This window comes from Heliangelus exortis, chromosome 2 (genome assembly GCF_036169615.1).
Source record: "Heliangelus exortis chromosome 2, bHelExo1.hap1, whole genome shotgun sequence".
In the NCBI taxonomy this organism is placed as follows: domain Eukaryota; kingdom Metazoa; phylum Chordata; class Aves; order Apodiformes; family Trochilidae; genus Heliangelus; species Heliangelus exortis.
Window position 1 is genome coordinate 49,654,881 of NC_092423.1, and position 24,643 is coordinate 49,679,523.

General features: G+C 41.3%; 1 protein-coding gene and 1 long non-coding RNA gene across 3 annotated transcripts; one reads left to right on the plus strand and one right to left on the minus strand.

The window, feature by feature from the left end:
- Positions 1-10,308: 10,308 nt before the first annotated feature.
- On the minus strand, positions 10,309-19,603 carry LOC139792553 (uncharacterized). Of its 2 annotated transcripts, XR_011724308.1 has the most exons (3): positions 19,540-19,603; positions 16,283-16,826; positions 10,309-10,658 (listed from the first exon to the last, which is right to left on the minus strand). It is a non-coding gene; the product is annotated as an uncharacterized lncRNA (long non-coding RNA). The 2 variants fall into 2 exon arrangements; XR_011724307.1 differs by lacking the exon at positions 19,540-19,603 and having other exon boundaries at positions 16,283-17,945.
- An 87-nt stretch (positions 19,604-19,690) lies between these two features.
- Positions 19,691-21,691, plus strand: FANCD2OS (FANCD2 opposite strand). The gene has a single exon (XM_071736065.1). It carries the CDS (start codon positions 19,810-19,812, stop codon positions 20,248-20,250), a length of 441 nt encoding a protein of 146 aa, XP_071592166.1. The 5' UTR covers positions 19,691-19,809; the 3' UTR covers positions 20,251-21,691.
- The last annotated feature ends 2,952 nt before the right edge of the window (positions 21,692-24,643 follow it).

The window sequence follows — 24,643 nt, forward strand, 5'->3', positions numbered from 1 at the left end:
CAAGATTTTTAAAAGAGTCCCAAGTCAGTTCACCATAGATTGCATTGCTTGGTTCCTGGCACAGCTCTGTAGACAGCACTGCTACTATACCAGGGCATCCCCACTGTCCTTTAGTGCCCAGTCCTGGCCAAGAGAAGAGGCTTCCTGGTAAGAATGTGCCAGATTAAATTTCCTCTTCAAAAGTGATGTCTCTGATGGATATTAGCAATTTTTCATGACTGATCTACCAGGGAAATCTGATTAATTAAGTTCCTCTGAAGTGTTATCTGGTCTAGGAATGACATTAAGATTTCATTATAATGAGCTCTCTAAAGATCCTTTTTTTCTGAACTCAGAAACTCCAGGTAGTTCTGGGTCTTAAATCTAGTTTTACAAAAGTTTCAGAACATCTGTATTTGAGCTAGACTGTCCAACATACAAAATCCTCACTTCCACCATTTCAAATAAATTTAATGTAGCACCTTTATCTTGTTCATATAGAAGCCAAGTCAAGTATTGGAATCAGGATGAATGCGAGTTAGTTTAGGTCTGATCCTTGCCCATTTTGTTATTATTCCATCTATGCAATGGACTTCAGCAGAGTTAAACTAGTCTGGGACTGATAACTCAAACTCCTTCTAGAAGCTCCTAATGTAAACAGTCCAGTGTTTGCTTTCCTATTTTCTACAAGTCTGGGTCATTACTTATCAGGGATTGTGAGCCTGCATTGCTTTACTGCAAGGATTCAAGGTCCACAGTGATAACACTGAGCACAGGCAGATATTCAGAGTAGGTAAAATCCACGTGGGAGCTGAGCATTTGACTCCTGTTAGCCCTTTTGCTTCCTCAGATATGTGTTTCCTTCTTCTTAGCATTGAAAGCAGAAGTTAATTTAGGCCTTATACTACCTACCTGCTACAAGCAAGAGTGGTCCCAGCCTGACTGGGGCAGGCACCACTGGCCACCCCCAGCAGCAGGGAGCTTGATGAAGAATTCCAAGAGCTGCTTCTGCATTGCTGCCCATCACATGCAACATCAGCCTGCTGGCAAGGCTCTGTCTGACTCCCTGGGAGACTCTCTGGTGATCATTGTTCACTTGGATGCTAATTTTTTCTTCATACCATCTTTTCAAGAGGAAGAGGCCTCATTTCTCCAACATATTTCCCCGCGAGGTAGCAAAGGCTGTTTGCACTTTCTTGCCATCTGGAAAAGGCTTCTGGAGACTGATCATGACCTTGTACACTAATGAGTGTTTGTAAGAACACTGAGCTGTGAAGTGTAAAGGAGAAAATACGCACATGCATGCGAAAACATGTCTGCACTTCAGCCTTCAAAAAGATGGAGAGCATTTAATTATTAACAGAGAAGCAACTTCTAAGATTAAACTGCATTTCTCTACAGGATTACAGAAGGAAATAACAGATAATAGTGAAATGTTTCCAACTGTCTGATTGGTCTCCAGCATCCTCTCTTTGCGTGACATTATACAACCTGATTTGTGCAAACGCTTCCAAAAACCTGGACACACAGCCTTTGGGGCAGCAAACCTGGAAATACTAACAAACTGTTTAGCTTATGTTTTCCCCCTAATCCATTCTGCTCATCCGCTCAATTTTATGCTTACCAAAACCATCTTTGGGGTTTGAGGCATTTTGCATGCAGAGAAAATCTCGCCGGAGATGCGAGAATGCTCACTTAATTAAATCTGCCTGACAGATGTGATGCAGTGAGATAATGAATACACAGTTGACAGATGTGTATGCTATGTACATACACAAATTAGGAGCCAGGGACACAGATTTCCTCCTATGAAAAACAGAGAGCGAGTTGTTCATTGGAGCTGAGTCAGACTCGCTGCAAATTTGTTTTTATTTAAGATAGTGGCATACTCGGAGCCTGGGGAGAATTTGAGGGAAGTTACAGACCACCAGCTGAACAAATTAAGGCAGTTAGGTGCTTACTGCCACTGGCAAGAGCCTTCACTTCCCACTTTGGCCACACAGCCCTTCTCTCTCCCTTGCAGTGGCTCAGGGCTCAATGCACCCCTTCCAGCCAGGGCTTGGCAGGCAGCAGGGCAGGGGATCCCAAAAGGGCATGATGCTGCATCCCCTTTATCACGTTGCAGCTCATCACCTCCTGTGCCTGCCCATACAGTCCTGTTTCCTCCCCAGCCTCAGCTCTGCCACTCCTCAGACCCTCTCAGAAGCAAATTCAGCTTGGACATGGAATATGCCAGCAAGCAGCAGCAATCATTTTACCACATTATTCTGTGCCAGTGATCAGTGAGGGGGTGTTCAGCAATTAATTCCATAGACAATGGGACCAAACAAAGAGGGACTGACAGGGGCTGTCATTACAGGTGAATGTGATTTTCGCCTGGCAAGTGTTGCAAACCCAGCATTCCAGCCCCATATATTGTTGTACAAGCTGGAATGCCATAGGAACCAGGCACAGGCAAGGACTGCAGGTGAAGGTTGTACTTCAATTATTACAAACCAAGTGGTAGGGCTTCCACTAATTTCATACAAATTTAAAAGCTGAGTACGATTATCACAACACCTGTAATGACTTCACCCCATGATTCCTAAAAAGTGGCATTTAGGTTCTTGCTGTGCAAAAATTATGACCTTTTGCCTGTTCGACAGCCCAGAATTTCCACTGGGACTCTTTGCAGGAATCAGAGCTTACACCAATACACTGTGCTAATGCCAAAGGCATGAGAAACTTGAAGGTCCTCCTGAAGTGCTGATTTTCAGTTGAAATTGGAAACCAATACAAAAATCAAAGCAAAAAAATATAAGTAAGTCTGCATCTGCAGCAATAAAAGCTGAAGATTTTGTTAAGAGATGCTGTGATGGGCTGGTCTCTTTTCCACACGTTTCATGGAGTGGATGAAATTTGATGCCACCCATGTCCCAGCACTGCCAAATTCTCACAGCACCCATCAGGCTCACAAGGAGCAGTAGGCACTCAGAACCTTACAGGACTGCACAGCCTTTGTTTGAGAAGACAATGGAGAAAATGGGATATGATGTTACCTTTAATCCCAGATTGGATGCTTGCTTGGAGAAGCCACGTAGCAAGAAATATGGAAGATTCTGGGGCCACTGTCATGTGGTTTCAGGTCCTCCAGTGGTGAAGGCAGTGGGGTGAGATGCAGTCATGCAACAGCAGAACTGGGACTTCAGGGACTTCTTGCAAGTATTATAACCAACACTACGACATGCAGGGAGGTAACTGCTTGTTTCTCAAATAATAAGAAACAGGCACATAATTCTCTAAGGATACATAAATCCCCCTGAACCAAGCAAATAAAGAAAAGAACAAAAGTAAGGGAAGAACACAGCCTCCTCTTTCTCAGATGGGAAACTGCAGCAGAAAAGTACTAGACCTCTACTAGGCCCTTTTGAGTTCAAAACTAAATTTGTATCTCAGCCTCTTTCACAATGGAATCCTTTCTCACTCCTATCTGATTTGGAACCTGTGAATCCCAAAGAAAACCAGGACTTACCAAAGGACAGAGCTGTCAGTGTGTGCATAAGAGGGTGCAGCAGAAATCCATGGATTTTACTGCTTTCTCCATTTGCAGGTTGCTTTTATATGGCCCTATGAGAGGCAGGTGAGAAAAGTAGCCTGCCCTTGATAAGCCTGGTTCTACCTCATGTCTATGTCTCTTTGTCTTTTTGAATCTGTGGCTTAGAGGGAGACCTTGCTTTGTGGGTTTATGCTCTTAGAAGATCCTTTGCTGTACAATATTCCTGTGGGACATCTTGTTGTCTGAAAGACCCACACTATGTAGGCATAGACAAGCATAGACTTATTTCACCATACCATAAGAGGAACACAAGAATTAACATCAGGATGACGTACTGAGATACCTCTCTCTGCATCCTCACACACCGATGTATACCTATAAATACATGTGCTCCTATGAAGATAGATACATTTCTATTACAAAATTGTCCCAAATCCTTAATGTTTGTAAATGAACACTGACTCACAGTCATAATCTGAATCGTGGTGCATCTATTCAGTCATTAACACCTTCAGCTGCCAACTTTTTTCGATGTTTTTTTTCAAGTTAATGCGAAAGAATGGAAAAAATTGATCATGTTTGATTATAAATGGTTTTGCGTCAAGGTCAAGTTTTGTCAAACCTATGCAAGACACAGATTCAGTGCAAGTTTCTGTCCAGGATGTTGTACTGGACCATTAAGGCAATTGAAATGGTGTAGCTACATAAAAATTAACTAGAAGCTCGAGCTAACTGGCACATTCAGTTTAAATCAAATAAATTCTGAATTACACAAGCCCAGACTGACTTATCAAATGGCTGAATAGCATCACTTTGTGTAGTTCAGAAATGGCATCACTGAGCAATTTCAGGAAGGTCAAGGAGTTTCCTCATCCATCCCCAAAAATGTGTGTGGTGTGTTAGGCACTTAAACAGTCTAAACACATGCGAGGCAATAATCACAGTAAAATGCACAGACCCTGCCTGTAGTAGTTAATCAATGTTTGCATACATAACTGTCATCTAAATGTTGTTAGATGTGTTCTGAGATTAACAGGATGGAGAGATATAAACTTGTACTTCACATAATTGCTTTCAAAGGTTGGTAGCATCAGGAATTAGCATTCTGCAAAACTGCATATTCTCAGCAGTTCCTCAAGTGAAAATTTGATGGTAAAACAATACTCTATGCTAAATTGTAAATTAATAATAAAACATACATGGGCCTTACCTGTTGCATCTCTAGAAGGAACTTCCACCATGTTGCCATGTTTGTAATATATAGTAAGTTGGGTTTTTTTTTTTCAGTTTCCCAAAAACCACTAGAAAATTTATGAATGAAGGATTTGCACAGAACAGTTCTAATGAAATGTTTGGTGAATGCGTGCACTGTGAATAAGCATTAAAAGCTGAGTATTATATATAAGCCCTATAAATAAAATTTTGTAGGTGATAAGCAGACATACCTTGGGGCTTTCTGGAAGAGTCAAGTGATAGCAAAGGATGGACAGATGACTTTTTCCTCTCTCAGAACTCTCCCATTCTGACCAAAACCTGAGTCTGAAGGAGGGTTACCCTAACTCATCTCCCTTTGAATTTCACAGGCGATAGAAAATTAAGACACTATCAAAGAGAAGAAAAAAGTGAAATTGGCAGTAGTCAGATTTACAAACAGGGCAGTGTCACCCAGAAGTGGCCTGTAGTGCCCAGAAGTAAGTAATGAGTGAGCTCAGAGACACTCATTTCCAGAAGTGCATGTCCCCATCTGGTTTTGCACACCCAGCTCTGTAACAGCAGGTACCTTCCAGCTGTATTTCCTGGCAACCAGACAACTTGTCCACTGGAGGCTGTGCACCTGATGCTAGAAAATCGATTAAAAATGCTGGCCTGCTGGTAACTGCCAAATTTCTGCCATTTGTCATTTGTGAAAAATCCACCCAACACAATTGTTTTTTCTGTTTATAATTCTATATCTTAAAAAACAAAACAAAACCAAAACAAACAAAAAAACATCCCCACCCAAAAAAACCCTAACAAAAACCTGAAAACAAAACAGAAACAAAACCAAACAAAAAATCCACTACAGTAGCAGTGAGTGGAAGTGAAGGAAATTTAGTTCAAAAGCCACAGCATCCTTCCTCCTCTCCCAGTACCTCATTCTCCAGTAGGAACAGGCTTTCTACAGTTCAGGGTATCTTACAGAGCTGGGAAAGCAATAATTATCATTATAGTTCTGCTACTCAGAGTACAGATTTATATGTGCTGATCACCCACTTCATAGATAGTAACATAAAACACTCAAGAAACTGACTGAAGGATCCAGATGCTTTGAGGCAGCTGCCTATTTTGTCTGTGCCAAACAGCCTGATGTTTATGAACAAACACTGAAATGACCTTGCTAATCATCTTTGGCATGGTACCCTCTCAGTATCCTGCATTACACCTTGGGCACATAGCACCAGACGTGTGACAGAAATCTCATTGCTATGTTCCAGAACCAGCAGAGGAAGGAATATACACATTTTTGGTGATGCACAAGAGTTTAGCTGAGATTCTCATTTCCTATGAGAGGAAAAATTAGAAAATGGAATTTCACATTAAGGAGAGCAGTAAATAGAAATGCTCTTGATGTAAAAATGCTACAGCTCTGATAAGCAATATTTTCTCACCTAAAAAGATGTGTTCAATGCATACATCCTTTTTGCCTGGATATTGTTTCTTTCAGTCTCTCAGATAACTTTCAGGTTGCACAAAAATTAAAAGACATGGAAACTGTGAAGACAAACCTTCACAATATACATTGCTCCAAAGAACATCAGTCTGGCAGACTATTCTAGTCAGGGAGACTAGAAGTTATCATGATGTTAACTGCCAATTAATAATCATCCACACAATATTTTTATCATCGAGTTACCCTACAATCTATTTAACCCTCACAATTACCAGAAAAGATTAAGTACACACACAAAAATAAGTTTGATTGAAGTGTTAAGAAAGTGCAGGAAGAATATAGAATTCACTCAAAAGTCAGCAGGAAATCCATCCAGTTTCCTATATATGCTCTAAATTAAGCAGATTTTTGAATATGAAAATCTGGGACATTACAGAGCATTAGGCTACTGAAAGTTTAGCAAAACATACACAACCTTTTAACAGCTAAAGAAGCAAGACATGCTTAAATTGGTCAGTATTTCAGAACATTTAGATTTGCTCTTTCACTGAACCTCTTTTAGCTGTTGTATTTAAAGAAAAAAAAATTATGCCATAAAATGATTCACAAGGGTACAGTAAAGGCACCTGTCCTACACCTCTTGTCTGCAGAAACACCAAATGAAGTCTTAGCACTAAAGTTAATAACAGGAGTAATGAAAAAGGTCGAGGAAAAAAGCAGCCAAAATCTTCACTCTTTTTAGAATTTTTATGTGTCAAACCATATATAGAATCTCTATTAAAAAAAAAAAAAAACTAAAAAAAATCAAACATCTGTTCACGCAGAGAAATGTTAATGCTTAACCCAGGGAAATCAGCTGTTAGTGTGAATGGGACAACCAACCCCTGCAACTCACTGGTAGCAAAACGATTTCCTGATAAGATATATTTTTTACCCAAATACTGCAACGTTTTGGAAGCCACAACACAGCATTTCAATAAGCTGCTTGAGGGGAGGAAGCAATTCTCTGGAGACTGCAGTGCAGGTGTAGTGCCAAAACAAAGAAATGAGCAAAAGAACATGGACAGGTTCATGCTTAGAAATAGCAATTCTTGAGGCATTTCTTATGTGTAAGAGAAAAAAATTAATTATAATGTCAATTTACATTATGGTTTATTCACATGCTTAATAATTAGTAAGTCATAATACACAAGATAAAAGTGAACATATATTTGGCAACAACATCTTGTCAGAAGAGACTGTTGTCTCTTTCCACAAGGTCTGGAAATCCAGTGAAGCCTGTGGTTGTGCACGAGGAAAACTGGCAGAAAGTCAGCTGATTTCCAAAATTAGTAGACCAAATGTGAACTGATAGGTGTCAAGTACCTTCCTAAGAATATAACAGCAATACCACAATCTACAGTGCCCAGAACTAATCCCTGGCACTATTTACTGGTAACCATCCTCATTTCTGTGTGATCAGTGACTGATTATGAAATAAATCTGCAACTTCTGGGCTACATAGTGTTTATCTTAGGAGAGATGAGCTGCAGTTTTAGTATAGATCCTACCACAGCTTTCACTAAAGGTCTCTTTAAGTCTACAAAAATCATGTTCGTTGGTGCCTTTGAATACAGGGTAAAACAGTCTTCTATGAGGATTTAATCAAGGTTTCCTAAAAAACATTTTACCTCGTTTTAAAAAAACCTTTGATAATACAGATAAAGTTTCAGCCCCTCTCCTCAAAGCTAGTTTTCCAAGTCTGCTCTGTTAACAAGGAATCAGCTAAGCTGACAGAAATTCAAACCTTGTTCTGAAGAGGGATTTTCCTGTTATTCCACAGCAAAGTTGAGCCAACTGTTCAGGTGGTGTAGGGGGCTATCCAACCTGTCAGCACCCTTAAAGGTCCCTGCCACAATACCATTTACTCCATCCTAATATACATCTCAGATGACTGCAGTTACAAAACCCTTAGTAGATGGCTCTCACACTGAGAACTCTCCTTCCATGCCCAGCACATCTCACGCTTTCTGATGCTCATCCAATTTTCTACACAGGGAACAAACAGCTGTGGTACCAGGTACCAGACATCAGAACACAGCACCTCTTCCACATGACATTTAACAGACGTGTAGTGGGAACCCCAGCTTCAGCTCACAGGGAAGAGAGGAGCAAGTCTGGGGCATGTCTGCAGCTTCTATGCAAAGAGGTATGTCACTCCCTTAATTGCCAAAGTTCCATTTTTAAATAAATCATCCTCTGACCTACCCAATTGTTAACACCTTCCCCCCCTCAAATGTGTCCAACAGAAAACAGGAGATGTAATACTGCAATCTTTTATTTTTTCCTCTTTTATTAGTGATTTCTTTTATTCAAGACACTATTAAAGGAAGATGACAATAACAGATTACTTTAGTGAACAGAGACAAGATTTTTTTATGTTTCCAATCAGTACATGGCAACATCCCAGCTTAACTGTAGGTAGCTTATCAAGTCCCTGGTAAGCCATTTAGCCTTCTGGACTGACTCCAGAATTCCTCCACATTTAACATCGAAAACTACAAAATGAAAATAATCTTCATTTTCTGTCCCCTCTTAGTCTGAGCTCATTTATAACCCTGTAGGCTTGACCTACCCCTGCTCTAGTGATGAGTCAGTGCAGTCCTTACCAAATGATAAACTGTGTATCCTCCACATCTGGCATAAGCTCATCTAGCTCCAAGTACTGTCAGCAAACTCCTCCTAACTGAACTTAGTTTTGCAGCCAACTTATCCATCATAAACTAAATGTGTGATCTGAGGACAGTGCTATGCAGCACAGTTCTGGCTTGAGCCAGACATGCTGTGTTACAGACAAAACCCTTTCCAAGCGCAATGCAGATAGACAACTTGCTGCCAGTTACATCTATCTGCATGCATATTACCAGCTCATAGAAACTCTTAAGCAAAAACTATTGCATTAGCTATCCTCTAATTAGCACCCCTGCATGTCAAAGGTAAGAAGTTAAAACCACTTAAGTTGCACACACAAACTTTGTGGTAGGCAAAAGGTAAGTGTTCTTGTTCAGCTTTTCAAACTGTGCAGAGATCTCAAGTTGTGGAGCATGTGGCCTCCTATTTGTAGCTGTAAAAAAGTCAGTGACCTTTTTCCTTTCAGCATGGCTATCATGCCTTTCAGATTCTTTGCAGTCTAGTACTCTCTCCAAAAGTAAAAAAAAAAACAAAAAAACAAACCCAAACCCACAACAACACACATCTAGACCTGGTCAGATATACATACATTTTAAAAGGCACTTCTTTTACTCTGGTAAACCTTCTGCAAAGCAGCAGGGACTGAGATACAGCCAGTAAACTCAGAGGAAAGCTACATCACCCCTGTGTTCCATATTATTACTCATTTCAAGAGGATCAAGCAGTAAAGAAAGACTGTAATACACCTAACCCTCACCTTATAGGTCTTAAATCTACATGAGTAAAGGAAAAAAAAATCACAAATACAAAAAACCTCTTTGAGATTAGGAATCTGAGAATATAAATGCACGACCATTAAAAGCTTTCTGGTAAAACCCACATTTTTTTGTACAAATATTTTCTTTGTATTAGAGCAAACAGATTAGACAGTATTTTTTCTCTGATTGTGCAAGAATACCCACCCTTCCCAGCCTTGCTCAGGACATGTCAGTCACCTGTGAAAATTGCAGTACTGAGCAAGACTTACAATCCCAGCACAGACAACCCTGCTGTAACCCTCTTCCTCCACCAGAAACAAGGGAAAACAGCAGTGTCAGTGGGTGGTTGAGAAATGTGCTCCTTCAGTGTACCTGTTTACACCCTTCAGCCTTATCTCCTTAGAGCCAAAATCAGACAAGAAGTGCTATTCAGAAGCAATATAAATAGGGAGTATTAAACCTGAGATTTCTTCTTTCAGTATGAAAGATTTTTCTAGTACTCCTCTGGAAAAATTCATTTTTGTCACTTTGTTACCATTCTTTAAAGTACCATTGGAGAAAAAAGGAGGTAAAAGTCTAATGTGTATCTAAGATAAATTTACCATCCTGCCTCACCATCATCTAAAGTGCCAATTATGCCTTTCACTCCTGTCTATGGCATGTTTTACTATGCCTTAAAAATGATGTACTCTTAAATTAAGATAGCTGATGTCAACTGGCATTTGGCAAAATTTTACTTCTGTATTCCATAAACTCAAAACTCCAGTCTTATGGCATAACAGGCAGATATCAGTGGCCCTAAAAGGTTTATTTTAAACATATTACCTCCTAGGAGGTGAGAAACAGGCCTCTCAGGTTCTGCTACAAAGAAACTGGAGCCTCAGAGAAGACATATTATTGTGACAGAGACAGATATTACGCATGTTTCCAAGCACAGGCACCACAATGTATCTGTGCTGCACAGATCCTTCCCCTGGGCTGGAGACTGCTCTGGCAGGAAGGCTTGGAAAGTGTTTACAAAGATCCAGTCAACGGAGAGAAGCAGCATGAAGGGCTGTAGAGAAATCTGGGTAAAGAAAAAAGAGCAGTCACTTGTGTGCCTGTGAGAATGAATGAAGAAAATTTTGCAAGCTGCTGGACTATTTGAACATTCACCAATAAATTAAATAATTCAGACTGCATTTTCTTCTTAATCAAAATCATTACATTTAGCAGGAGTTCTTCATCGCACACCAGTTTCAAATCCATTTTCATTCAAAAGCATTCACAACTTCAAGGAAACCATGCCTAACAAACTATTGTTAAAACAGCAAGCCCCTTAAAGCAACCAAAACCTTTTAATACTTTCCTCCAGAAGAAGTGGAAAACAGCAACAAAATCTGCTGGGAAAAAAGAAAGCAACAACAGCAGGAATTTTTAGCTTAAGCACAAAGCCTCAGTGCTAAACATTTGATAAGTCTCATGGTTTTGTTCTGAAAATAGATGAGAAGCAGTGTTTTCATGCATGATTATCTCCACAGAAAAGAAATCCATGTTTAAAAATACAGCTTATGCACAGATGGCTGCAGAACACATTAGTGGTTCTTATTCCAAATTAAACTTCAGACGACCTAGGAACCCCTTCTTCTTGCACTCCGAAGATTTCTCTGAGAGATTTTATTGCATCAATAATTATTACATGGTTGCATTGTATTTAATCTTGTTTTATTTCCCCAAATACATAATCATCCTCTTTCTTTATAACCAGTTTCTTTTACCACACATTATAGCCTTCTTGTACTGATAAAAAACTAGGGAGCTGGATGTCATGTGGCAGTACAACAGCCTGTTTGATGTCCACACACATCATCCAGACTGAAAAAAAACCCTCAAATTGAGAAGAGCCATGCTATTTATCAGCTGTTTCAATAGCAGGTATTTGAAGATGCCATACATTAACAGCAGCCTGTGTTTTTGGTACAGGTACCATTCATTCACCCTGACAAGGTATGCTCAGCCTGTAATGAGGACACACCAGACACACTCCAAAAAGGATTCCACTCCTGAAAACAGACATTCAGTAATTCTGACAAAACACGGTGCTGACATTCAGATTACAGTTCATTGAGCTCAGATGAGGTTGACAGTCAGGGGACAATTACTGACACAAGCAGCCTTGAATATATAGGCTCATTTTCTTTTGTTCTCTTGTTAGAGCTGCATGAAAAAGAACACTTTTAATGCTATTACACCATTTAATCCTAGAATGCTCCACTTTTTGTGTCTAGATTTAATTGCAAAAAGATATATTCAGTTATGGCATCCTTTTTCTAAATTCAGTTTTCACTTATCAGGACTGTTCTGGGAACACAATTTATGTCAGTGACTTTTTTCCATGTCTTCAAGTTATAACTATGCCTAAGTGCTGTCTTCCTCACCTATCATGTCCTCTCCTTTTCTAAGTGTTTGACATTGAAATGATGTTATATACATTTACAAAGGCACCTAGAAAATGGCATCCATTCACACTTTTTTTGAAAGCTACACTAATAGTTTATTCTCCAAGAGAGCATTACTAACTAGTGTTTTGGCTTTCTAAAACTGAGTGATTTTAGATCAGATATGAAAATATCAATTTCTCTACTTGTATCTCCATGACAATGCTGTCTTACATTTCTCATGGAAGTTGAGCATTAAACCCACATTTGAATATCATCTCATACAGCTCTTGTCTGACCCAACTGGGTATTGCCTGTACACTCAGATAACTTGAATCTTCACCTGTGAGCAACCCAGACAGCCTCCTACCAGGGTATATATTCATATATCAGATTATGACATGCAACTCGTATGTTGCAAAATACACAAAATACACTGGGAAGGGAGGCAGATCTGCTGGAGGAATAAACCACCTCACAGAGACACCTCAGCAGCCTGAGAGAGCACACCAGCAAGACCTGAATGAGGTCCAACAAAGATAAATGTCAAATCCTACACCTGGGATGCAGCAACAGAAGGAATGTCTTGACTGCCCAGGGTACAGCTTGGGGGGGGGGGGGGGGGGGCTAATGGACTGCAACCTCAATGCATGCCAGCAATGCACCCTTCCAGTGTTGAAGGCAAACCTTGTCATGAGCTGCATCAACAAGAGTACAGCCATCTAATGAGGGCTGCCATTAAGCCAGTCCACTTAGCACATGTTAAGGTATGCCTCCAATAATGAGTCTGTGTTTGCTCTCCCCAGTGCAAGGGAGACACTAAAAAATAGGAGTGGGTCCACTGAAGGGCCACCACAAGATGATGAGAGGGTGGGAAAACTTGACAGATGAAGAAAGATTGAAGGAACTGGGTCTGTTCAGCCTCCAGAAGGGTAAGCTTGTGTGTGTGTGGGGGGGAATTTTATGTCACTCTTCCAGTATCTGAAACAATTACAGAGGAGATGCAGAAACTCCCTTCACAAGGGTGCACAGTGACAGAAAAGAAGCAGTGGATGAAAACAACTGCAGAAGAAATTCAGTAAAGATAAGGAAAAAAAAAAATCACACCATAAGAAAAAGTAAAATTGGAGTAGGTTGCCCTGTGAGATTGCCCTTGCTGGAAACAATCTATGTTTGACAGGGACCTGGATAATCCAGTTTCAGGCCCTGCTTTCAAAAAATGGTTGGATCATACAGTCTCCAGAGGTCCTTGACAATCTGGACTTCTATATGGTTCTGTAATGCTGCACTGATCTGCTGACTGGTCCAAGTTCAATCCTTACAGAAGTAAGCCTGAGGGATTAAAAGTCTGTAAAGAAACAAGTGCCAAGAGCAAGATGCTGCTACTTCCATCTTTAACTACGAAGGTGAAGTCCTTTGGTATGAAGAAACACTGACTGTTGCTATCTACAGCATTCAGTAACTTGTGTTAGAGGATTAAAAATAAACTAGAAACACTGTAGAAATTGCCTCCTATCCCAGAATAAAGCAGTTTATGAATAGAGGTACAAAAACTGTTTAGACAATCACATTCTCTCTTTCCCCCTTCCACTGCCTGTAAAAATCTGTGAGTGATGTCTGCTTGTTTGGGACAGTTCTGAAACCGGTGTGGAGCACAGTGTTTGGGGCACCATCTCCAATTGCAACAGAACTGCCACCCTGTCTGCCAGGCTGAGCATTCCATGAGTAGCAACACATCCTCTTCACACTGCTTACACACTGCAGAGAGAGAAAACCTAAGAGAGAAAGACAAACTGGGGGTAGGGGAGGGGGTTGCAGAGATAGTTCCAGATTAGTGAATCACTTCTTTCAATTTCACTGGTCTGATAGCTTTAGAAGAGCAGTTCAAAAAGGTATAAAAACCTGTCCTGTGAAATAATGTATTGTTATTATTCAGGCTCAGCATTATACTAATAAAATCATGATTAGAGGGTTGGGAATATAAAAAAAAAAGGGTGGGAGTAGTGGTGGAAAGAACAGAAAATACTAAAATCAGCCTTGTAGCTGCAGGTATGTAAGATCGACAGTTCACACAACTACCAAAAGATGGAGCGAAGGGAAAGAAGTGAAGGAGTGAAATAAAGAAATGTTTGTAAAAATAACTTTTCACAAAGATGTTTACTGGGAGGTTTTTGACCAAGTGAAAGGAGAAGTACTGTGACAGCTACTTGTCTGCCTTCCCACCAGCAGTGCCCAGATGAGTATCTCCAAGCAGTTTGCATTCAGTGCCCTGATTTTTACAGATCGTGTTTGGAGGAATCATTTCTTCCCCTAATTGTATGTAGAGGGTAGGTACCCTACACTGGATTGTATGTTCTACCACAGGGCTGGTCACCCACATAACCATCATAGAAGTCCCTTTGCCAGTCCAGGCACCCTTTGGAAGCTTAGCTTTTTCATTATCAGCATAGTCATATTTGGCTGTCTGCTAAAATATCAAACTCAAAATAAAAGAAATATTTCACCTGAAACCTATTTTCTTCCTCCCAACAACAAATTATTTCAGCCTTAAAGAGAAAACCCCCAAATATCTAACTGCCAATGTAATTTTAAGATCCAAATTTCAGCTTTAGAACACTGCTTCTGAAAATAAGGACAGTTACAGCAACATCAATTTTACCCATTAAAAAAAACCCAAAACACAAAACCAAACAAACAAAAAAAACCCCACACAGAAAACCTTAAATTCCATCCCTAGGTCATTTCTGAGAGAAACTGAAGCTCCTTTTATCATTGAAAATTCTCTTCTACAGTCTTTCAACAATGCAGTTGTGTAAGCTTGAGAAGAAACATCAGCCTTTCTCCAAAACTATTTATCCAGAGTGTTTCCAGAGTGCTGAGAAACCCAGATTCCTGACTTAATACATAATGAGGCTGTCAGGCAGGAAACCAAATCTTTTCTTAGTGCCCCAGATTTACATGAATGCTACTTATGCAATTTTAGCATCTTCAACATTAAAACATTATTACTACACCCTCTAGTGGGTATCCTAAAGGAAGCAAATACTGCCCGCTGACTTCAGAAGAAAATATTTTATTACCAGTAAAGTTAAGTCTGAAATTAAGCACATAAGCATTTGAAGCTATCACAAAACAGGGTGTTTCCAAGTATCTCAGGGCTTTTCCTTTCCTTGCAGAGGTTGCAGGCACATTGCAGAGAGTCAGCAACAGCCACTGCTAGACCTTTCCCAGAAGCAGCATGAGCAATAGAGAAAAACACTGTTCCATAAAAAGCAGAATTCACAGATGCCATTTTCCTTTTGATGTGCATGCTGCATCCCTGCACAGCTCTACACAGACATCAGTGCTCCTCTCCCTCATGTGTACACACACACACACACACACACACACATTTTACCTGTCTTGATCACTCCTGAACACCAAAGTCTGGGCCTGAGCAAGCACAAGCTTCAGCTTGCCTCTTGGCTTATTTTATATTTCACTCACATAACAAAGCAAACAAAAAGAAGGATTAAAAATATTAAAAGATCCTCAGTGCTGAAAATCTGAAGGTGCAAGATTGCAGGGGAAAAAACTCCCCTTCTCCCATCTGCCTGAGGAGTATCAGGCACTTTTATTTGACTTGATTTACTGCCCATGAATGAAATTCTAACGGGCTTAACTGACCAAAGTAAATGACAAAACTCTCACCAAAATCTTTGTCATCTCATTAAGAGCACAGTATTGATTTGTGTGATCATTTTATACACTGACTAAGAATTTATCTACTTTTTCCCCTCCCACGGGAAAATTAGGAACGGATGCCAACAACAGAGACCTTCTGCATGTAAATCACTACCAGATGAAGCAATGGCTGCAGTTATTTATGAATACATTGCTTTGCTCCCATGTTTTGTAACACTGTGGCTTAGACCAAAGTTCTGCTGAAAATATCTTTCCAGTTGATGGAATAGTTTGAAATGTCATCTCAAAAAGATGCTCAGTTTGAGAGGATTTAATACATGCTTTTAGAATAGGAAAAAATTACAAGCTACTTTTAAAAAATAGCTGTATCAAGAACATATTAATCTTCTTTTACACTTCATTGCTAGCACAGCATTATCTCATCATGAAACAGCTACTTAAAACTAAAGCAATGTGTAGAAGAAGCCTGCAATTGTATGATGATAGTGTCTTTAAATCACATTTTAAAGGTTTGGGCAACAAAAATCTTTTTACTTCTGGCATTTCAGTGACTTTCTCCAGAGGCTACAGTACCAAGAGCACCTCTTACCTGCAAAAGGAAGGCACTCGTGCACGTATCCAAAACCAGAGAGAAGAATCAATCAGTCTGATGGCTGTCATGGAGCTCCATCCGGAGCAACATCACCACAGGGGTACATTGAAACTTCCAAAATTATTAAGAGAGCACCATTAGCCTAATAACAAAGAAAATGTGTTAGAGCATTAGGAATCTTTTCTAAGCAGCATATGTTCAAGCTATGAAAAGGTATTTGCCATTTAGCCTGCACAGTCAATATGCCAAGTTAAGGAAATGTTGTAAAACACACGTCAGCATGCCAACAAGTCTAAATGTCAGGAATCAAGTAAAAATAGAACTGCTTCACAAGCAAAGTGGTGACAGTTCTAGCATATCTCATTAATTACAGGCAAGAGGCTTTCGTGAGCTGAGTGTGGGAAATGCTAAGGTGAATTTGAGGCCTTCAGTCACAGAAAACAAACTAAACAATCAGAAAGATGTAAAGGAAAATGATGACACCCTTATATATAGCATTTTACCTTTCCAGATGGCCATTCTTCTGATCTTTTCAACACACCTATACTGTTAAGACAGAATCAAGACTGGAAAAAACCTCACCTAATCAAACAGAAAAAAAAAAAACTCCAAACCCTAAACAAACCCAGAAGTAGGGAACAGTCCCCATCAGATCTTTGCATTATTTTTAATTCTTCTTCATGATCCAAGAATTTATAGCAATGTACAATCTAATTATATAGTACCATTTGAAAAAAAACAAGGTGACCTGGAAGGGTTTCCCAAGAACTGAAAAAAGATTAAAAAAAAGACTGCTAGATATCAACAACTGTGAGACAGCATGGAGGCAACCAGGTCTCTGAAGCCCACAAGAAACAGTCACTTGGACTGACTCTAAACCAAGCAGTGAAGACATCATCAGTTTCCTATTCAGACTGTAACTGAGCAAAACTCTCACTGAAATCTATCTGCTGCTATCAAACTGTCAAAAATAAAAGGCTGAGTAGTAAGCTCAGGACTGAGAACCTGATTCACTAAAAGAAGTCTGGATGGAAACACTTCAGAGCAATCAGCATAAATGCCTATACTGTATTAAATCCAGTTTACTAACAGACAAAAAGAAGCCCTTCAAACTGGCATTTCTAAATGCTTTGTGTATTTTGCTGTAAAAGCTAGGGTACTGTGGGTTAAAAAAAAATGTGCTTAGGGTCTGGGGTTTTTTTTTTAAAACAAAAAGTAATTCCCTTTGTCAAAATGGAGCATTTAATTTGGAGAGATCTGCTCTTGGAAAGAGTATGCTGTTTCAGTGCTTTGCATATATTAATGCAAATGACAGATGATAGAGAGAATCAAAAAGCCTATTCCCAGAGAGACTAATGCAAAATGGAAATTTACTCTGCACTAAGTTAAGTAGGACAAAATGGGTCCTTCCTTGCTGATAGCAAGTAAAATAAAATGTAATTCCAGAATGTGAATTTGTGTCCTTTTAACAGTAAAAAGCTTTTTGATATTTAGGTGGTCTAGTATTTCTGGAAAACACTTTTTATGTTCCCTGTACACTACCTATGTACACACCAAGTGTAAATATTCCAACAGCTTTGAATCAAACAGGAACATTTGATAAGTAAAGCTTTGTTTATAGTGGTAAACAGGTCAGCCAAGTCTTGAAAGGTTAAGCTCACTAGAGCTTTAACTTTTAAAAGTTAAAGCTTTAGTTTAAAAAAAAAAAAGTTAGAGCTTTAGTTTTAAAAGTTGCACCAGCAAGTCCAACAAGTTTGAGGTCTTTTAGTTATTTATTGCAAACTTATTTGCCACTTAAGACTATAGCTTCTGTGATACCCCTTTTTTACATTGGGGGGGGGGGGGGCATCATGCTACTAGAGAGAACCTGAGCCAGCTTTCTAGGAGGCTTTCCCCCAAGCATGGTTGCAGCTGAAGTAAAAACCCCATAACAAAGCAGTAGGAAATTGCTGTCAGAACATAGTTTAAAGAAGCCATCAAAACAAAGTCCCTTGACACTACCTTTATGCACATACATTTACCAAATGAATGTATATATGGTAAGTACTTAATTCTGGAACCCATTTTTTCTTCTACTTCAGTCATTTTTCTCTTAATAGCAGCCCTCTGTGCTGGAGCCTTTTGACCGAAAATAAAATCAGTCACAGTGAAACACTGTAGCATTCCTGCACCTTTGCAAAAGCACTTACACAAAATTCATCTATGTGTGTAACACAACCTTTTCTTTTTCCCCTTAAGAAAAAGAACATTCAGCAGCTCGCATTTTGATATGTATTTGCAGTCACCTCAAGCTGAAAGAAAATGAACATGTGCTGCAGCAGGTAGATTTACAACTGCTGGTCAAAACACTCCAAAACTAGAATTGCAAGTACCTTGTCTGCCTAGAATGATGCTCAGTCTTCTCCCCTGTGAGGCATCTGCTCAAGCTCTGAATTTCAAAGCTTAACAGCAGCAGAGACATGCAGAGACAGCTGGAAAAATCAGACCTGTGAGGCCTGTGAACACATGGGGAAATAAAATCTTAACAATCAAGAGAGAAGACTTGGTTTTATTCAGCATTCCCGCACAACCAGTATTCTTAAAATATTCACTCCAGCTGAAAATCTGGGTAGAGGAGCTCCTGTTCATTTCTTGCTGGGGCTTCTAAATAGAAGTTGAACTCAAGACAACACAGGAATTGAAAGCGAGCAGGAAGAAGCCACTGGTATTTTAAGACCAGCAGCTGAAGATGAGCCTGGTAATTACTTCACAGGCCCTAAGGGAGATGGCAGCAAAGCAGATGACAATGATCAAAAGAGATGATGAATTTCAGCTCTCAGGACCGGTGGGGAGGGAGAAGTGCACCAGCACATCAAGAACCGGTTCCACATCACAGAACCAGCCAGGTTGGAAAGGACCTCTGAGTTCATCAAGTCCAACCCTTGATCCACTGCCACTGTGGTTACCAGACCATGGCACTGAGTGCCACATTCAGTCTCTTTTTGAAAATTTCCAGGGATGGAGAATCCACCACCTCCCTGGGCAGCCCATTCCAATGCCTGATCACCTTCTCTGTAAAGAATTTCTTCCTAATATCTAACCTAAACCTTCTCTGGCAGAGCGTAAGATTGTCTTACTGGTCTTACTACTTGGGAGAAGAGACCGACCCCCCCGGCTGCACCCTCCTTTCAGGGAGTTGTAGAGCGATGAGGTCTCCCCTGAGCCTCCTCTGCTCCAGACTAAACATGAAGAAACCCAAACTCCTCCGTACTGACCAAACCGGCCCTGCTGTGTCTCAGGGTGGATGCTGCTGCCGGCCTTGCTGCCCACTGCCTCCTCGAACCCCCTGACCGCCCCGCTCCCCGCCGGGGCCTCCCCTCGCCTCAGCGGAACCCCCAACGGCCGCTGCCGGGCGGGGCAGACCCCGACGGCCCCGTCCGCATCTGCAGCCCCGCGGGCGGCCTGAGGGCGGGCTCGTTGCCGGCACCCGGCGATGGGGAGATGCCCCGTCCCGTGCCGCGGCCGGCGGGGAGGCGGCCGCCGCCATGGCGGACGGTTACCACCTCTGGGGTCCCCGTTCGCCCCTCGACGAGTCGCTGTGGTGGCTGCGGGGGGCGGCACCGCCTCCGCCCGCCGCCTCCGCCCACCCTTTTCGCGGGGGCGGCCCCCAGCTGGCGGCGGCGCTGGCGGGGCTCCGCGGCCGTGTGACGGCGGTGAGCCGACCGCAGGCCGTCAGGCTGATGGGCCTCGACGCCGTCTTCGGGCGGATGGTGACGGCGCAGCCGCCGCGCTGGAGCGGATCGCTGCGGGTGTCGGAGCACTCGGCCTTTTGCCGGGTTGTGGGGCGGCGGCAGCGGCCGCCCGGCGGGCTGCGGGAGGCGCAGGCCCACTTGGTGGCCACCATGTGCCGGCAGATCCTGCGGGCCATCCTGCTGCTCTACACCGCCTACAAGAAATGCGCCTTCGTCCTGGAGCACTCCCGCTGAGCCGGCACCATCACCGGCGGGAAGCGCGTTCGCCTCTTCTGGGATGCGCGAAGCTGCAAAACGCCCCGGGTCGCGACAGGTGACTGGGTCGACAGCCCCTGTGCCTCGAGTGCCGAGATGGGTTTCATAGTCAGCGTGGTGCCTGTAGCATCCGACATCCCTTTGGGCCGGAGAACCGTGCTGCGAGTAGCATCCCTTCAGCTGCTGGAAGAAATCCCTGAAGAAGCGAAACGCGGCACGAACTGAGAGCTGCTGCTTCTTGGGACGTCTCCATCTTTGCCCGACAGTCCTCGAAAGAAAACAAACAAACAATCCAACAACTCGTACACTCGATTTATAATTGAGGAAACAAACTTCAAAACAGATTCTAGGCTTACTACCTTCAAAGCAAAAATCCTTTTAGGTGTTCCACTGTTTGTGAACGAAGAGGTTCCCAAAAAACTCTCATGAGGGTTAGGCCTTAATTTGTTAGTAGGCATTATAGTTTCCCCCCCTTGACTGTTGCCACTTGTTGAGAACTAATTTGTTGACAAAGAATTTAATTTGCCTTTGTGTATTCCGAACAAAATCTTCATAGTTTACAGCTCATAAAGGCAGTTTGCATAGATGTGGTCTTCAAAGTTACTAATTTAAAATTTTACTTCTATTGGGTTTTCTGTATAATGAATAGAGAAATCCTTTAAACCAAATTCCTGGAGGAACTCTTCTTTAGAGATGCACTTATACCCTACTCTAGTCAAACCTCATGTACATTTAAATGCATGAGTATGAAATTCTGTGTGACTTGTTTATAGCTAATGAAAACAATTTGCACAGAATAATTTGCCAAGTTCTTACTTGTCTTCGAAATAAGCAAAAATACTTTCAATATTTTTTAAAATGCTATAAACTCTCTACAGCTATTTAGGAATACTGGTGTCTTACAGTCCAGCTAAAAATTGTTCTGGCTTATTTTCTGTTAGTATGGGTAATTTATTAAAAGTTCCATAGAGTGTAGTTACAAATTCTTATGAAAAATGCTGCTGCTGCGTAGAGTTTCAGCTAAACCTTCTCATTCAATTACAGGGGGAAATACAATTCATAAGGTGTTTGTAGTCAGTATTTCAAAACACTAGCCATAACATATTCATTATTCATTCCACAGTTATGGAGATGAACATACAGCATTGTCTTAGTTTCTAGTCACTGCTTGTAATAAACTTCAGAATCTCTTTTCATGGTTTTACCCCAGGTTGTGAAAAAGTCTTTTGCTGCATCTTTGCTGGCTGACTTTCTAGGCTATCTAGAACTAGACTTTCTCATCTATCTGAAACTGGCTCAGGAATTACACTAGCTGAGTGTGGCTGCCGAGAAGTACTGTAATACAGGAATGAACAAATGTGCTGTGTATTTTTGATGGCTAATATGTTAATATTTTTCATAAAGAGCTCATCTTTAAGAAGACTCTGAGGTTTGTGTTCTGCTTGTCCATGGTATAGCAGCAGTGTACTAAAAAGCAAATGGACACTTCAAATGAGGGGCTTTGGAGCTGGATCTAAATCTCCTGCTTGTGGTTTAGAGCTGACTATAGAGTCAGTATGGAGTCAGTCCCATGGCAGTATAAACTGGATTTTTCCATGAAGTTCTCATCAGACCAGTGTTCAGATCTGGCTCAGTTCTTTGGGCTACTTTAAAGACTTCTGCCAATAAGTCCTTGAGCACCCCATGCTTCCCTTACCCCTCTTCAGTTTCACACTGCCTTCACTTGCAGTTCACTCACTTTTGGATTCCTGTCCCACACAACCACAGTGAAACCAGAGCCCCAGCTCCTGAGCTTGCTGCCTGTTTGCAAGGACCCACAGCAGAGTTCCTGCTTAGACCTTAATCATGCCTCTCCACACCTGGGGAAGGTGATTTCTGTTATCTAATTGACATTAATCAGAGGCATGTGATTGTTTTCTCTGAATAAGAAGTACATGGCATACCTGTTAGTGAGACATGAGCTTGGATGTAGATGGAATAGCAAGAACCCACTGCCTTGCAGGACACTTCAGGAGCCAGTTCAGTGTTCAAAGTAGTAGTAGATGTAAGAATTTGTTTCTGTATTCTGTCTTCAAGCCAGCTTGAACTTTAACTTGCTTGAATTTAAGGCACTTTCAGTTTGGTTGGCACAGTTCACAGTGGTAGATTTAAACCCAAAGATAAGAATCAGCAGCTCTGAGGTCTTTAAACGATACAGCATGATACTCTCTGCTCCTGGGGATGCCCTTATTATACTTAACTCCAAGTTACCATTTTCACTTCTGAGAAAATAGGGTACAATTTTGAAATCTGGCTATATCTAGGCAAGAATAGTAAAGACCTACCTTCTAAATAACAAAACTCCTTTTATATCTTCTTTCTAAATTTCACCTTCAGCCAACCACTGTGCCCCCTCACAATGTCTGAACAGACTTTCACATGGGGCAAGTTTTAGACTAGGAGTGATGCTGAAACCCAGTTTGGTTTAATTTTCATTTTTTTTTCGCTGGAAGCTTTAGCACTGAATATGCCTCCCTTTTGCTGGACAGCAGCTTCAAAATTTCCTAAGTTTGAAATCCAGAGAATAAGTTCTCATCAGCAACTGGTAGATACAGCAGTAAAATTTGCTCCTTTCAGTTTCATCAAGATTTTTCTTGCTTCTGTTCTCTAATGTTACTTTAATTTTAAGCATCCCTTGAAGCACGTTTGTTGAGAGCCAGATCTACATTTCTGTTCAGCACACAGTTAAGAGATTACTGATGGTGGTAGGGACAGAAAGAGGCAGAAGGACTTTGGCTCAGGGTGTGTTTCCTTATTACCTTGGGAAAACTCAAGGTAAAGAAATGCTGTCATTCTCCATATCAGAAAGGGATATTTTGATTTTGGGATGAAAGAAGTTGCCTTCACCATTCAAATGGACAATGTGTCTGTGTCATATGATACAAGCACAGAAATCCTTCTGTGCCTTCCCCCATCATACCTGCATACACCCATGGGCACACACACTTGGGCTCATCTGACTCCACCCCTGAGGGCACACCATGTCCAGTACCAGGTGAATTGTGCTTCCTTACTGCAGCCCATAAAAGATACTTTTGCAGTCTGCTTTGACATTTGCTCTCTGCAGAGTGCAAGTGATGAAGCGGGAAGTAGATGCTATATATCTGTGGTGGATTAATATAGCAATTATTTTTTTTTTTCCTAGGGCTTTATAATTGTAATGAACTTGTAACTTAAACAACACAATCTGTTGTCCCAAGTTTGTTTTAAAAAACTTCAAGATTAAACTTGGCTTTCTCAGTAGCAAGTGAATTAAAATGAGAGCAGTATTGATTATTACCTCAGCAGTGCTGTGATCTGCTCACAGCAGCCTGTGGAGAATAGAAACTTAAACAAAGGGAGAAGGTGGGCCAAGAACTGCAGATGGTGGCTAAACAGCCACTCAGTTGCACACAGGCTCTGAACGATCTTGGCTGTAATTGCTTGCTTCTCAGAATAATCTTGGGATCATTAAACAGAGGCTCCTTTAATTGTCTGTTTTTATAATGATTTCAGAGAGAAATTGACCATTTCTCTTTGGCTACACCTCTGATAAATTCACGTTATTTCCTATTGCCCATAAACAATCACGCCATTGTATGCCAGAGAGATGCATTCTCATTCCCTGGTTAGTTCCAGAGCAAGGAGCAAGGGCCTCTTCACACAGCTTGCACATGTAAGAGCTTGGTAGACCTTCAGCCTCTTTGCTGAATTGGTGGCAGCTTTTCCTCCCAGGTCTCAGGGGCACTGAGTCATTAATGCACCACTCACCTTTGCTCTAAAACCTGGGATTTGTCTTAGTTTAATCAGCAAAGCTGATGTTTGGGTTTTTTTCCCTATCTGGACCAGTAGGTATGGTTCAAAACATCTCAAGTCACCGTGTATTTCCAAAGTTAATATGACCAGGCCCATGTTTGAAATCACTCTGGTTTTGAACCCCAGTAAATCTACTGCAGATGTGAGACTTCTATATCCGAGTCCAACTGGCAGGTCATCCTGTGCATCCCTATGCAGATGTGGTGGAAAAGCATCCAATTCCTGTGTAGAGGCTCTTAAAGGAGTCTCTTAACACTGGCACTAGGCCTAGAGCTGCAATAACTTGACTTGAAGCCTGGCTTGCCTTTAAAACTGCCCCAGGCAAGGATGAGGACTGCATCCCCCATAGCTGGCCATAAGATCTATGGGTTCCTGTCCCATTACAAGGATGGCCAGTTGTCTCTGTTCTAATAGGGAATCAAATTTTGATTCCACAATGAAGAAAGTGGAGCTGCATTATGGAATGACTGGCTATTTCACTTGCTATTTACCAGCAACATCTAAAAATGCCCTGTTCTTTTGCATCGGTGCAACTGCA